The sequence below is a fragment of the Orycteropus afer genome, unplaced genomic scaffold, assembly GCF_000298275.1.
Source record: "Orycteropus afer afer isolate SDZICR_OR568_19922 unplaced genomic scaffold, OryAfe1.0 scaffold00258, whole genome shotgun sequence".
Lineage (NCBI taxonomy): Eukaryota > Metazoa > Chordata > Mammalia > Tubulidentata > Orycteropodidae > Orycteropus > Orycteropus afer.
This window is the reverse complement of record NW_006921845.1, coordinates 1,433,533-1,447,833: the sequence shown is the minus strand read 5'-3', so window position 1 is coordinate 1,447,833 and position 14,301 is coordinate 1,433,533. Positions and strand designations below refer to the sequence as shown.

Below are 14,301 nucleotides of genomic sequence, written 5' to 3'. Positions count from 1 at the left end.
AGAAGGCCATGCCAGCTAAAACTGCCCTGAGTTCCTCCCAGGCCCAATTACATCTACTCACCCTGGCCCCTCACCCCAACCCTTACCACCCCAGATTTATTTATCAGGGCCCCAGCGTGGGAGGTGCCACCCCAATAGACATGAGATGGAGGGATAAGAAGAAGTAGTCTATGACTTCAGCAGGGAGCCAAGGGGAGAGTTGAGGGCAGCCTTGGATCAGGCCTGAGGGTACAACCTGTGTCCTTCTAAAGATGGCTCCTACTTGGGCATGCTGAACTTCATTTTGGGTGAAGTACCTAGTCAGACAAATCTCATCCCTGGTGTCTCGGGGTGGGCCAGTGTATTCTTCTCATCTGTCCCAAATCTCTTTCTTACTGGTCAGTTGTCTCGGCAACCCTGGGATGGAGCATTACTGAGATCAGGGAATAGTAGCCCAGACCCCAGCAGCTCAAGGTCCCCAAAGCCCCCAGGTTGGGGATGCCAGCTTTATGGCAAGGAGGGAAAGATCATGCCAGATCTAGGGAATGGCCCAAGAGGTCTGACTGGCATAGGTTTTAGAGCAAGAGAAAAAAGCATTGTAGGAATGGATACAGGGTGTTGCTGGGGGTGGGGGGGTGGGGGTGGGCAGTGAAGAAAGTGGTGGTATTGAAAGGGAAGCTGCTGATGACAACCTTGATAGACTGGCATCTTTTTCTGGGAATTAGCTCTGCTCCCCCCGACCCCTGTCCATCTCATCTCTGTTATTTACTCATTATCTTCAACAGTCTTCCTGCCCCTGCCCCTGCCCCTGCCCCCATCCATGCTTATCTTTAACTTTCTCCAGAGTTATTTTGACTCCCCTCATGGGACCTCACTCCCCTCTCTGCTTTTTTGTATTACATCCAGCCTACTGACAATCTCTCTCCTTTCTTTGCTCAGTCACCTCCCCTCTGTCTTCTGTTCCCTTATCCACATCTGGCTTCTCCCTACCCAGACTTGGTTAGAAGGCCAAAGTTTCCTTTGAAGGTCTTACTGGTTTCTTCCTTGATGAGGTCATTGCTCAACCAAAATCCAATTGTTCTCTTGGGTTCCTCCACCCGTGCTCTCCCGCCTGTTGTCCCTTGCAAGGGAGTACCACTTGGTCCCAGCTCCCTGTGTTTGCTTTATAGTTAATGTTTAGCCCAGGGGCAATTTCCTCTCCCCCTGCTCACAGCACCCTGCTGCCCTGCCCTACCCAACCCTTTGTGAGGGGGCAGAGCTGATAAAGGCTGATACTACTGAGACTCATCTCCCAGGCTGTTACCTCTTTGGGTGTATCCTGCCCCTATCTTGCCATCTCAGCCATGACAGTCACAGCTCTTATGGCTCATCCAAAACCAAACCCACTGCCATCAAGTTGATTCTGACTCATAGTGACCCCCATTGGGTTTCTGAGGCAGTAAATCTTTACAGAAGTAGATTACCCTGTCTTTCTTCCACAGAGTGGCTGGTGGCTTTGAACCACCAACCTTCTGGTTAGCAGTCAAATGCTGTAGGCACTGCACTGCTAGAGCTCCTTCCTATGGCCCATGTTGTTGTTATTATGTGCCATCAACTCATAGCGACCCCTTCTTGGGTTTCTGAGGTGGTATCACTACGGAAGTAGATTGCCCAATCTTCCTTCCGAGGAGTGGCTGGTGGGTTTGAACCACCAGCTTTCTGGTTAGCAGTCAAGTGCCTTAGGCACTAAGCTAACAGAGCTCCCTTATGGCCCACAGCAATACTCAAATGTTTCTAGGGAATGACTGTAAGGGTTCCAGCACCGCTGTTTACCTCTCCCACCTAGATGCTGGGATTTGATGTGGCCAGGAGAGAGGCATTGTGGTCACCCCAGAAAACAGAACTGCTACACTATCCTGCCACACTGGTCCAGACAGGGCTGGCACATGCAGGGTGGAGAGAAGCTTGGCCATGTGCTGGAGAGAATGTTGGCAGGGACTGTGGTCCTAAGAAACCATGTATGTAGAATTGGGATCTGTGTGTTTGTGTACGTATAAGATGCCTTGTAAACAGGAATGATTTTAGAGGTGTATAAAGAATATATTTATTTGGCAAATAAGTTTTGTGCACCTGATATTTGAAACACACCATGCTGAGTGCTATAGAAGCTAGAAAGATGTTTAAGACATGAAACTTCTTAGAGAAGCTGTAGTAAGTTACTGCATATCATGAACAGAGGCAGTGTCCCATTGGGGAAGTATTCAGCCTTTTCTTTCTCTCTTTTCTCCAACACTGTTTGCCCAAGTTGTTATTTTTGATATGTGCCGTCAAGTCAGATCCAACTCATAGCAATCCCTCCTTGGGTTTCCGAGGCAGTATCACTATGGAAGTAGATTGTGCCCAATCTTCCTTCCGAGGAGTGGCTGGTGGGTTTGAACTGCCAGCCTTCTAGTTAGCAGTCAAGTGCCTTAGGCACTATGCTACCAGAGCTTCTGTTTGCCCAAGAGACCCCAAATTCCTCTGAATCAGGATCTTTGGCTTTGGGACTTGGAAATTAACAATTTTCCATGTACTCACTAGGTCATGTTTAAGTGCACTGAAGTTTGAGTGCTGCTACACTGAGTTATTGAGATTCTTGGGACAAGGTAGACAAGGTACCCTTCATCATCGAGGTGGGCACAGCTGAGGAGGTGAGGAATGTGCCCGATTATTTACAAGGCTCTGACTTTTCCTCGGGATCAGTAATGAGAGCAGCTTGGGAATCCAAATCTTTCCAGCCCTGTGGTCTCATCCCTATCTTTAGTTTCTCTGTCTGGAGGCTGTCTTGCCCCCATTGGCCAAGCCCCCTTTCCTTTCCCAGACTGCATCTGACTGTCTCCTTTTGACTGGGGCCAAATCTCTGCTCTTTGCATTGCTATTTTGCCCTTGAGGTCTGAGAAGCTGTCTGGGAATCCTCTTGACCTCAGTCCCCGTCCTGCTCATGTTGGAGGTGTGGGGCACGGTCCCTGGAAAGGAAAAAGTCTCAGATAACCCTGAAGCATCTCCAGATCATCTTCCAACTTCACCACCACCACCAGAACATCTGAAACAACATCAGTCAAGCTCCCAAGGCTCCTGCCTCAGCTGCAGGGAAGCTGGTGAAGAGATGGATCCACGAGGGGAGAGTGTGTCTCCAAAGCTCTCCTGACTATTTGAGTCTCAAATTTCAGATTTCATCATCACAGCAGTGCCCTGGCACCTCCTCCTCCCCCTCCCCATTCCAAGCCCTGGCCAGCAACTTTCCATTGCAGGAAACATCTGCTGGGGGGTGGGGAGGCCAGGCTTGGCCTGGGGTTACTGGAGGACACTGGCCAGAACCATCACCCAGATCCTGTAACTTGAATCATGTGTAGGGCTCTGGCCCTGCCTGCCCACCCGCCCTGCCTCTCTCTCTCCTGCCATGAGTGACTAACAAAGAAGTTGTTTGCTCATCAGCCGAGAGGAGTATGGTCTGGAAGGAAAGGGGTAAGGACAGGGGTGTGTGTGGTCCTGTGGTCACAGCCCATGGTATGAGTTATGGCTGCTGGTGCCCGCCCAGGGTAGGAGGTTGCCACTCTGTGGGACAGATCAGGGCTGGAGAGCTGGGCATCTCGTTCCATCTGGAGCTTGAGACAAACTATGAGTCACTCTGCCGCCTGTGAGTAACCAGTGGGGACAGACCTCTGGACCCTGCTGTGGGGCCATCCTCTCTCTGCTTGGAGTCTGTCGCTTCACCTGAGGCCTGCTGTGCACCTGCCTTGTCATCTGCATCCTTTGGCCTTCAGCTAGCCCCCAAGAGTGACTACCTGCACAGACCAGGAGAAGGCATCACACCACGCCCCCTGAGGTACCCTCAGCCTAGAGACCAGGCGTACTTTCAGGGAGCCGAGTGGGACGAAGCAGAACCTGGCATGGAGGATGGACTGGTCAGCTTGTCCTGTGAACTATGCTGACCACACCCTGTCACCCCTGAGGCTTGTGCTTGGAGCAGAGCTCGTGGAGAGGAAAGGAGGTCAGGCTGAAGTGCCACAGACCCTCTACCTGGAAGCCAGAGTCCACCCATCTGTGTTTGGTCTGGTGAGACTGATTTCTTTTATCCTCTGGGGACAGTAGGGAACCCGATATCACAGCACTGACTTCATTCGGTGGAGAAGCTGTGGGGAGCTATGGAATCTTTGACGGAATCTGGGGTCCTTTGGAGCCTCCTGCTGGAGCAGGAAAGTCAGTCTTTGCGGTGGTACCTGAAGAAGTTTTACGGATTACCTGCTGATATCGAACGCTGTTGCTGTTATGGATCTGAAGAAATCCCAGCCGTGAGTGTGTGACCTCATTTCTCTGTGTCTGTGTGACAGTTCTGCTGCAATCCTGTCATGCCCTACTTTGCTTTGCCACCCAAGGGCCCAAGATTGTCAAACCAAAATTCATTGGCCATTATAACTTCAAATAGGTGAGCTATACCTCATATTTGGAGGAGATGCACAGGAGCGGAAGGCACAGGGCACTTGTGGTCTCTTGCAGCAAGAAGCACATGTTGTTAGATGTGAGCATGTCAATCTAATGCATCTCTGTACCTTATACTCTCTGGTAGGGAAAGGCACACCTGTGATCCACATTGGCAGGCTAGCATTTATTTGTAAGCCTGAATTAAGGATTCTGTACTACCATAAGGAGCTCTGGTGGCATAGTGCCTAAGGCACTTGACTGCTAACCAGAAGGCCAGTGGTTCAAACCCACCAGGTACTTCTCAGAAGGAAGACTGGGCAATCTACTTCTATAGTGATACCACCTCGAAAACCCAAGGGGGGTCACTCTGAGTGAGATCCGACTTGAGGGCAGTGATTTGGTTTTGTTTTTGGTACTACTATAAAGAGTGGTTGACAACAGAGGCCAGGGCTGGATCTGTCCTCCTCTCCCCTCACAATGACAGCTTGGAGAGGAGAGGAGTAGCCACACTGATTTACTTGCAGTTTGTTGAATATGACCAGACTCCCTACACTTCACCTTTATAGATGTCCGAATTAGTTGTTCATTGGATGTGACAGAAGCAAGAATGAGGGCCACCAAAAAACAAAAACAAAAATTAAAGTTAGGAAGACTTTTGGGCTTCAGTGTAATTAGCTGGCTACTTGATGGTCAGTTTGACCTGATGGGAGTTTGGGACCACCTGGTAGCCTGGTCCTCAGGCTGCTACTGGAACTTTATAAATAAAAAGACTCACTAGGGACATGGAAGGCTAGTAGGGGCCCCCAGAGCAGGTGAGTATCTCTTCTGGGGCACAGAGATGCTCTTCTGTGGCATCCATGTTGCTTTCCTCTTTGTGCACGTACTATGAGTAGTTACTCTCCTTGAGGCAACATAAAACCAGGAGCTGTGAGTCAGATGACCTTGGTTCCTATTCCACTCTTCCTCTCAGCATCTGTGTACCTTGGGCAAGTTACTTAACCACTCTGTGCCTCAGTTTCCTCATATGTAAAATAGGATAATAGAAACAGCCCTGTGATCAGATCAAATGGTATATGTGACAGACTTACGACAGTGTGTGTTCATACTCATTACATATTAGCTCTGGAAGGTCAGTTAGATATGATTAAGAATTTGCTGATGGCCATTGGGGAGTTTGGTATATGGACTTTTTGATCTTAGAAGCCAGAGGGACATCTAGATTGGATATCTCAGTACTAGTTTTGAAACTTATATATGAGCCAAAATAATGTTGTGTTCTGAGGTCTTTTCTAGACATAGCTGTCATGGGGTGGGCTGGCTGTCAGGTATTCACTTTCAGTGGCTCTGGTTACTTGGTTTGAAGATATGTTCAGTGATTTTTGACATTTGGGCTATATGACAGTGTAGGATTTGGTAAAGTAACAGGACACCCACTATTGGAAGAGCCACTCATATTATAAATAAGCCAGCAACAAAAGTTTCAGACTCAAGTTAGCTATAGACAAAGTGGCTGAAAACATTATCTTCTCTTTCTCTTCCGGAAAACCTTCCCAAACTAAAGCCATGCCTTTTTCTCTCCTCCTAAATTCCTAAAAGCCTTGATGGCACAATTGTTAATCATTCAACTGCTAACCAAAAGATTGGCAGCTTGAAACCATGCAGCAGCTCTGGGGAAGAAAGACCCTGGTGGTCTGCTCCCATAAAGATTACAGCTTAGAAAACCCAATGGGGCAGTTCTTCTCTGTCACACAGGGTTGCTATGAGTTGAAAACTTGAAGGCACCTAACAACAACTTCCTGAGAAGGTCCCTAGGTGGTGCAGATGGTTTGCATCAGACTGCTAACATAATAGTTGGCAGTTTGAACCCACCCAGTGGCACCACTGAAGAAAGACCTGGAGATCTGCTTTTGTTCAGATTACAACCAAGAAAACTCTATGAAGTATTTCTGTTCAGTAATACATGGGGCCGCCATGAGTCAGAATTGACCTGATGGCAACTAAGGACAGTAGCAGCTTCCTGAAAGACTTCCATTCCCTATAGCACAAAAACCATTGGGCCAATTAACTCAGGTGGTCAGTATGTGCAAATAATGTGGTCAAGTCCACAGCCTCAGCTTCCTTGTGGGCCATCTAGCTTTGAAAAGGTGAAAAATGAAAAGTCCAAAGCTCATTCCAGTATTAGCACAGCTATATGCCAGTGGCTTCCCAGAGAAGAAGATGAGAAAGTATAAGTGTCCAAGACCTGCCCATCGCCATGGCTAAGACAGCCCATCTACATGCGTGCACTCCTGGGGGATGGTCAGTGGCATTGACCATGTATAAGTGGATCAACAGATTACCCAAGTGTGGTGGGATATGTGACTCTTCCTTATTTTGGGTGCACTTGTTTTTATTTGTCACCCTTGGGTGCCCTTCATCTATGAGAGACATAATCTTTTAAAAAATAAAAATCAGAAAGGGCAAGATTCTTATTTATTCAGCTGGTTCATGAAATTTCCAAGGAAGATTTGCTAAGGAATTTTATGGGCATAAGAATTTGCACTGACGCACCTATAAAAAGGTAGGTGGGTGGAGGGGGGCCCTGGCACAATAGGCATAGGACCAGGAATTCAGAGATCAGGTTTCTGGTTCCGGCTCTGCCACTGTCCAGTTGGCTGAGCTCAGGCAGGTGACGTCTCTCTGGCCTTAATTTACTCGTTGGTAATCTAAGGACTTGGTTTAGATAATCTTTATTAGGAATTGATGCCTTTGAGTTGTGATGCTGGCGAAGAATGCTGAGAATACCATGGACTGCTAAAAGAACTAACAAATCTGTCTTGGGGAAAGTGCAGCCGGAATGCTTCTTGAAAGCAAAAATGGCCAAACTTCGTCTCACCTACTTTGGTCATGTCGTCAGAAGGGACCATTCCCTGGAGAAGGATGTCATGCTTAGTAAGGTGGAGGGTCAACGAAAAAGGGAAAGGCCCTCAATGAGATGGATTAACGCAGTGGCTGTGGCGATGGGCTCAAGTATAGCAGGGATCACAGAGCTGGCCCGAGACCAGTCGGTGTTTTGTTCTGCTGTGCATGGGGTCACTATGAGTCAGAGATGACGCGACAGCACCAAACAGCAACAACAACAACAATCTTGTAAGGATAAGAGGAAGAAATGAAGGTTAGGTGCTTCCAGTGTTGAAGATATAGTTTAAATTCTTGGTGTGTGTTTATTCTAGCACTAGTTTTTTGTGTTAGCCCTTTCTTTTCTGTCTCATGTAACCAAACAGCTGTTCACTTTGTTAGTCATGGCAGTGACTTTTTCTAAGAGGTACACTGAGCACAATACTATCCTGGATCATGCTGAGGGCCTGGGGAAACCCTGTTGAACTACTGCTTCATGTCCTGGCAGAAGTCAGAAAAGCAATAGCTGGCATAGTGGGTCCCATGGAGCTCTCCCTGGAAAGGATGCTTTCTTTCTTTTCTTAGAATGTACTATGGAGCCCTGATTGGTAAATTTGACTTCTCACTGATATATAATGCCTTTTGCAGTATAAAATTCTCTCCACTCCATTGTTCTGTACTAAGTCTCCTGTGCTTCCCCTATCTCCAGCATCTGTGGATAACAGAGGCTTATTTCTGCCTTTCTAACACATAAGCAACTGCTCCTCCTGCACACACCTTCCTTCCTAACCCCACAGAACCTAAGCGCATCCTGCTGATCTTGGCTGTTGTCTTGCAGGTGTTAAGCCCCACTTACAAGCAGAGAAATGAAGACTTCAGAAAGCTCTTTAAACAACTTCCAGACACGGAGCGCCTCATTGTTGGTGAGCTGGGTGACCTCATGGGGAGCAGGGAGGAAGTTGGGGAGTCCCAGGGAGAGCACTTGGGCTGCTTCTGTCTAGACAAAGAAGCTGGCTTAAAGCCATCCTGTCCATCTAGGAACAGGGAGAACTTCCAGACCACTGTCCCCAGGATTTGGGGATCAGGGCTGGGCCCTAAGTCTTTTTGACAGCTTCTAGATGCGACCTAGAAGGAGTCATGGCACTCTTTATCTCTGCAGATGGCCAAGGAATCCAAAGGGTTGGGAGTACTTGTAGAGGCGGGTGGGTGCGGTTTGTTGAATTTCATTGGCCTTTTCTATCTCTGGCTTTCTTGCCCCCTTCTGCTGTGTCATTCATGCATTCATTCAATCATAGCATATATCACATCTTTTACATTCTTGATCATGAGATGCTAGGGATTTGCTTGTTGATGGTGGGCTACTGGGCCCTCCAGTGCTGGTGGGAGGGGTGATCTGCCTGATACAGTGGTTTACTGAACATGTGTCCTGCCTCTGAGCTCCCATGTGCTCCATCTGACCACAGATTATTCGTGTGCACTCCAAAGAGACATTCTTCTTCAGGGCCGACTCTACCTCTCTGAAAACTGGATCTGCTTCTACAGCAACATCTTCCGCTGGGAAACTCTGGTAAAGACCTAGGCTTGCTCTTTGGGCTGTCCCTTGTCCATGGCTGAGCATGCTGCCCCACTTTCTCCCTTTTGCCAACTCAGTGCTCTACCCAAAGCCTTAATTAACAAAAACATGCCCCTGAGTCTTGAAGGAAACCCAATTCTAGGTCACAATAATGGGATCTCCTCTACCAGACCTTCTTCCTTCCTCTTGGGTGTGGAAGAGAATGTTAAGAGCATTTGCTTTTGGCAAAAGTGGGAAATATTTGGCACAGATCACTGCAAAAGGCACCACAGCAGAATAGAAAGGGGCTTAGCCTTGGAACTCAGAACTGGCTTGTACACTTTCTGAGATCTGCAGCTTATTAGCTGTATGATATTAGGTTAGTCTTTTATTCTTTCTTTGTCTCTGTTTCCTCATCTTATAAAATAGGTGAGTAAGAGATAAACTATACTCATCAATGCCCATTGAGTATCAATGTTTTACAGTTCTTTCATGGCCAATAGTTATGGGGGCCTCTCTACATTTAGTAGATTGTATAGAAATGAGAAAGCACCTTGGATCAAGAATCGAGATATTTTGGGCTCTAGACCAGACTCAGTTACTACTTAGCTGTGTAGCTTCCATGAAATAAGGGGCTAAATAAGATGATCTCTGATTAAGAAGTCCCTTCTAGGTTTAGAAATATGTGAACTATGATCTCTTTTCCTTTGTCTGAACTGGCACCATGAGAAAACTCGTTGCCTGGCTCTCTAATTCTTCCTCTTGCTTGTTGTGCATTCTCTGTTCCGGTGGGGATGCCAGTTGACAGTCCGTTTGAAAGACATCTGCTCCATGACTAAAGAAAAAACAGCCCGCCTCATTCCCAATGCCATCCAAGTTTGCACTGACTCGGAAAAGGTAAATGGAGTCCAGTCCTGAGCTCTTCACTCTCCTCACATCCCATTCCCCTTACTCTCTTATTTCTGCCCTTAAATTGCATTAATGGTGGCTGTTAATTAGGGGGAATATGAATTGCAGAAAGCCTCTCCATAGTGGGTGGGTTGGTTGGAGTCTGAGAAGGGATGAGAGTAGATGGGCAAAACATTGAACTTGGAAGCAGAACACCTGAATTTGAGTCTTGAGACAATAGGCGTGTTATGTAATTTCTGTGTCATTTCCTTGAGTCTCGATTTTCTTATGTGTAAAATGGAGCTAGCAAGACCTATTTAACAGGGTCTTAAAATACCATCTTATATTTGAAAACACTAAATTGTAAAGTGCTGTTCCAATGCGAATTGTTATGACTATCAACCTAGTAGGTGATCTCACAAACAAGTAATCACAGAAGTCCAATAAGATATGATTGTCCAGATCATATGGGGAAAACTTGTTTGATAAAATTTAAGGCATAGAAAATACTGTGATCTTTGACCTTTAACCAGGACCTGAAAAGTAATAGAGTAAGGCTAGGTGTAGACTAGGTTTTGGCTGAAGACAAGGTCTACATTTCCCTTGGATTTGGGCAGTTGAATGGCTTTGGGGTCAGATTGTCTTTGGTTCAATTCTGGCTCTGGCATTCACCAGCTTTCTGATTATATAAGATGCCATACCTCACCAAGTCTCTATTTCTTTTTATTATGTGTTAGCAATTATGTTTACTTTCTAAGGCTTTTGTGGGTGTAAATGAAGTAGCATTTATGGAGTACCTGATAGGTCTTCAGTAAAATCCTGGTTTCTGTTGTCTTCTTCCGGCATGTGATACAGGGTGCCTACTAATGTATAAGCTCTACAGGAGTAAGAATCTCTTTCTGTTTTGTTCATTTATGCTCCCTCATATGCTTAGAATAGTGTCGTGCACCTACTAATACTCCAATATTAGTTGAATTCACCACTTTTCAAGTTCCAGTAGATGGTAGGAAATTTTTTATGGAGATGAAAATTTCAAACCAGACAGAAAAGCTGTAAGGAAAGCTTGGGTGATAATTGAAGGACTTGGTTACAGTGGGAACTTAGAATTCCCAATTACTTACCCTTCAGTGTGCTGACTCCCTAATGTTCCTGTGCTGTGATCATGGATAACTGAGAATTACTAATATTTTGGGATGAGATTGGTAAGTTTTCTTAGAGGAGAGAGCATTGTGTCTTCATTCATCACATTGTAAGTCAGAGCAAGATTTTTTTTTTTTTTTTTACCGTTTTCTCTTCCAATCCAGCACTTTTTCACTTCATTTGGAGCCCGAGATAGGACATATATGATGATGTTCCGGCTCTGGCAGAATGCTCTCCTTGAAAAGGTAAGTTTTGCCCAACTACGTCCTTCACCCTCAGCATGTTTATCCACCAAGAATGTTCTTTCTCTCTGGGGATGTTTCCCGTGGAGAGAGGGGCTTCTACTGTGGTATTGGCTGGTGCACAAAACACCCATGTCTCTTCATGGTTCTGGAAATCCCCCAGATTTGCTATGAGTCACTCTTTCTCAGAATGATAGTGTTGCCCTGAGTCTGAAAAGTAGCATATCCTCTTATGTGAATGGTCTAAATGCTGTCAGGAGTAAGGTGCTCATCCTGCCAGGCACTTCACTGCCACCAACTGACTACTCAAGTGTTTGAAGAGTGCTGTAAGGAGACACAGATGAAGGTGGTATCACGGGCTCTGCCCTTAGAGGAACCCCATTCAGATGGGGATGGGGCATTGAGGAACAATCTCCAGACCAGGGAAAGAGACATAAGAAACAATATATATATGTATATAAATATATGCATGAATCTGCCTGGACTCTTGCCCAAATTTATTACTATGTAAAGAAGATTTATTATTTAAAGTTTCTTCTAACCTTAGAGTCTATAGCCCTGTTATAGATCCTGATAACTTATTTGATGTGAGATCCTGTGCCTTTATTAGCAATCAAGGATAGTAAAATGATACTGTATTTGAGTCTCCACTGGAAGCTTTGAATTTTCAGTCCCTACTTACTGTCATTTCTAAATAAGACATAGGGTCACTTGTATGTTTCACAGATTTACTCACAGAAGAGCTGTAGGAATTCTTGCTGATGAACAGGCTAACTGTGCTTACTCTAACATTAGTCAGGCAAGCTGGGCCAGGTGATCAGGTCAGGGACAATCACATAGGTGAGATAAATTGTGAAGAAGGATAGAACACAGTTTAGTAGAGAAGTGAATATATCCAGGCAGGGTTGTGGTGTACATAACGTCCAGAGATGGGAGTGGGGAGATATAGAAGAAGTAGACAAAGATGCTTCCCCCTAGTACTGTGAGGGTCAATTCAAACAGCTGCCACCCCAAACCCTGCCAGCCCAGAGATGGGCACTGACTTTGCCATTCTGGGAAGTTCTCCTAAGTCAGAGAACCAGAACACTGACTCATGGCATCCCACCAGCTACTTGCTCCTTAACCCATACCTTGAAAGAATACTATCAGGAAGTACCCAGATTCTTCTTCTTCTTTTTTTTTTTTTAGTTGTGATTTGGGTGAAAGTTTACAGAGAAAATTCACTATCCATACAGCAGTTCACATATACTTTGTCTCATGATATTGGCTACAATTTACCACAAGGCAACAACTCCCCTCCTACTTCCGCCCGATAGTTACCTCTTCCCTGTGTCCATTCCTCTGTGCACTCTTGCTCCCTGAGCTGTCTTCCTGTGTATAAACAGCCCTTCTTTCTTCCATGATTGTTCTCTCCAAGGAGTGTATCTACCTCAGGTAAATTTTCAGCTCATATGCCTGTGTTTTGTTTGGCTGGAAGCCACAGGTATGGGTTCAATTCCAGACCTGAGGGCCACTAGGGGCCATAGTCTCAGTGGTTCCACCAGGCTCTATCAGACCAGCAAACCTGCTCCCCCCCTTTTTTTTTACAAATGCCTTTGAGTTTTGTTCCACATTGTTCTTCCTCTCTATCTAGGATCTCCTATATAGATCCCCCTCTGAGTGGTTGATAGTGGTAGCTGGGCACCATCTAGTTCTTGTGGTCTCATAGTTGTATGGGCTGCAGATCGCATGGTGTACCAGTTGCTAGGACTAATTGTTTCCATGAATCGTTGGTTTTCGTCATTCTTCTTTGCTCTGGATGAGGAGAGATCCATCATTGCATCTAGATGGCCACTTGCCAGCTTTCAAGATCCCAGTCACTACTCGCCAAAGTAGGAGGTGGAACAATATTTTGTGTAGTATGTTATGCCAAATGAGCTTGATGGCTCCTGCGACTGTGGTCCTGAGCCCACAGGTTCAACTACTCACTTCCTCTGGATAGCTGGCTGTTCCCAAGAAGTGACTACAACCTTGTTCCTTGTCAGCTCTACCATACACCTGGGAATTCTTACAGAACATACAAATACACTTGTAGAACCATTGTCTGCCAACCCTGTACATGGTCTTGGGTACACGCCCCACTGCATAGACATACCTAATAGTTCAGCCTGTCCATCCATCTATCCACTCATATACCCATGTTTGCCTTCACGGACAATGTGGTACTGTATGTGCAAAAGGGTTCATCTTTATTGTCTGTACCTCCCATGTACCTCTCTATGTCTTCCTCAATGCCACCATGTTGATCACTCACATTTGGTACATTGCCCTTCTCTTCACCCAAATCAATACTTCTCTACCTATCTAACAGTGTTCCCTCCCTTCCCCTCCCACCCGTGGTAACCAACAAAAACAATTTCCTTCCATATATAAACCTTTCCTTGACTTTCACAATAACAGACTAATACAATATTTATCCTTCTGTGATGGACTTTTTTCACTCAGCATGATGTCCTCCAAGTTCATCCACATTATGCGGTGTTTTGCAGATTCTATGTTATTCTTTAGGGTTGCATAAAATTCTATTGTGTGTATGTACCCTAGTTAGGTTATCCATTCCTCAGCTGATGGACACCTAAGTTATTTCCATCTTTTAGCTATTGTAAATAGTGCTGTGATGAACATGAGTGTGCATATGTCTGTTCTTGTCATGGCTCTCACTTCTATAGGATATCTAGTAGTCTTTTACAGTTTTCTTTCTACAGGTCTTTTGTGTCTCTGGTAAGATTTATTCCCAAGTATTTTATTTTTTTGGTAGCTATTGTAAATGGTATTAATTTCCTTATTTCTTTTTCAGCAATCTCTTTGCTGGTGTAGAGGAATCCAGCTGATTTTTGGATGTTGATCTTGTATCCTGCCATGATGCTAAATCTCTCAATTAGTTTCCAGTAGAGTTTTGACTGAGTTTCTTGGGTTATCTAGGTATAAGATCATATAATCAGCAAATAGGGATAGTTTGACTTCTTCCTTACCAATTTGGATGCCTTTCATTTCCCTTTTTTGCCTTATTGCCCTGGCTAGTACTTCCAACACAATGTTGAATAGACGTGATGATAGAGGGCATCCTTGTCTGGTTCCTGTTTGCAAGGGGAATGGTTTCAATCTCTCTCCATTGAGAATAATTTTGGCTGTTGGTTTTGCATG

General features: G+C 45.5%; 1 protein-coding gene across 1 annotated transcript in view; it reads left to right on the top strand.

Annotated features, from left to right (window-relative positions):
- GRAMD1B (GRAM domain containing 1B) overlaps window positions 1-14,301 on the top strand; it is a 295,766-nt gene that overhangs the window by 256,115 nt on the left and 25,350 nt on the right. The window contains exons 5-8 of the mRNA XM_042782193.1: window positions 8,135-8,219; window positions 8,760-8,863; window positions 9,650-9,745; window positions 11,041-11,121. Of these exons, the coding sequence (XP_042638127.1) occupies window positions 8,135-8,219; window positions 8,760-8,863; window positions 9,650-9,745; window positions 11,041-11,121 (366 nt within the window). The remainder of the gene's footprint in view (window positions 1-8,134; window positions 8,220-8,759; window positions 8,864-9,649; window positions 9,746-11,040; window positions 11,122-14,301) is intronic.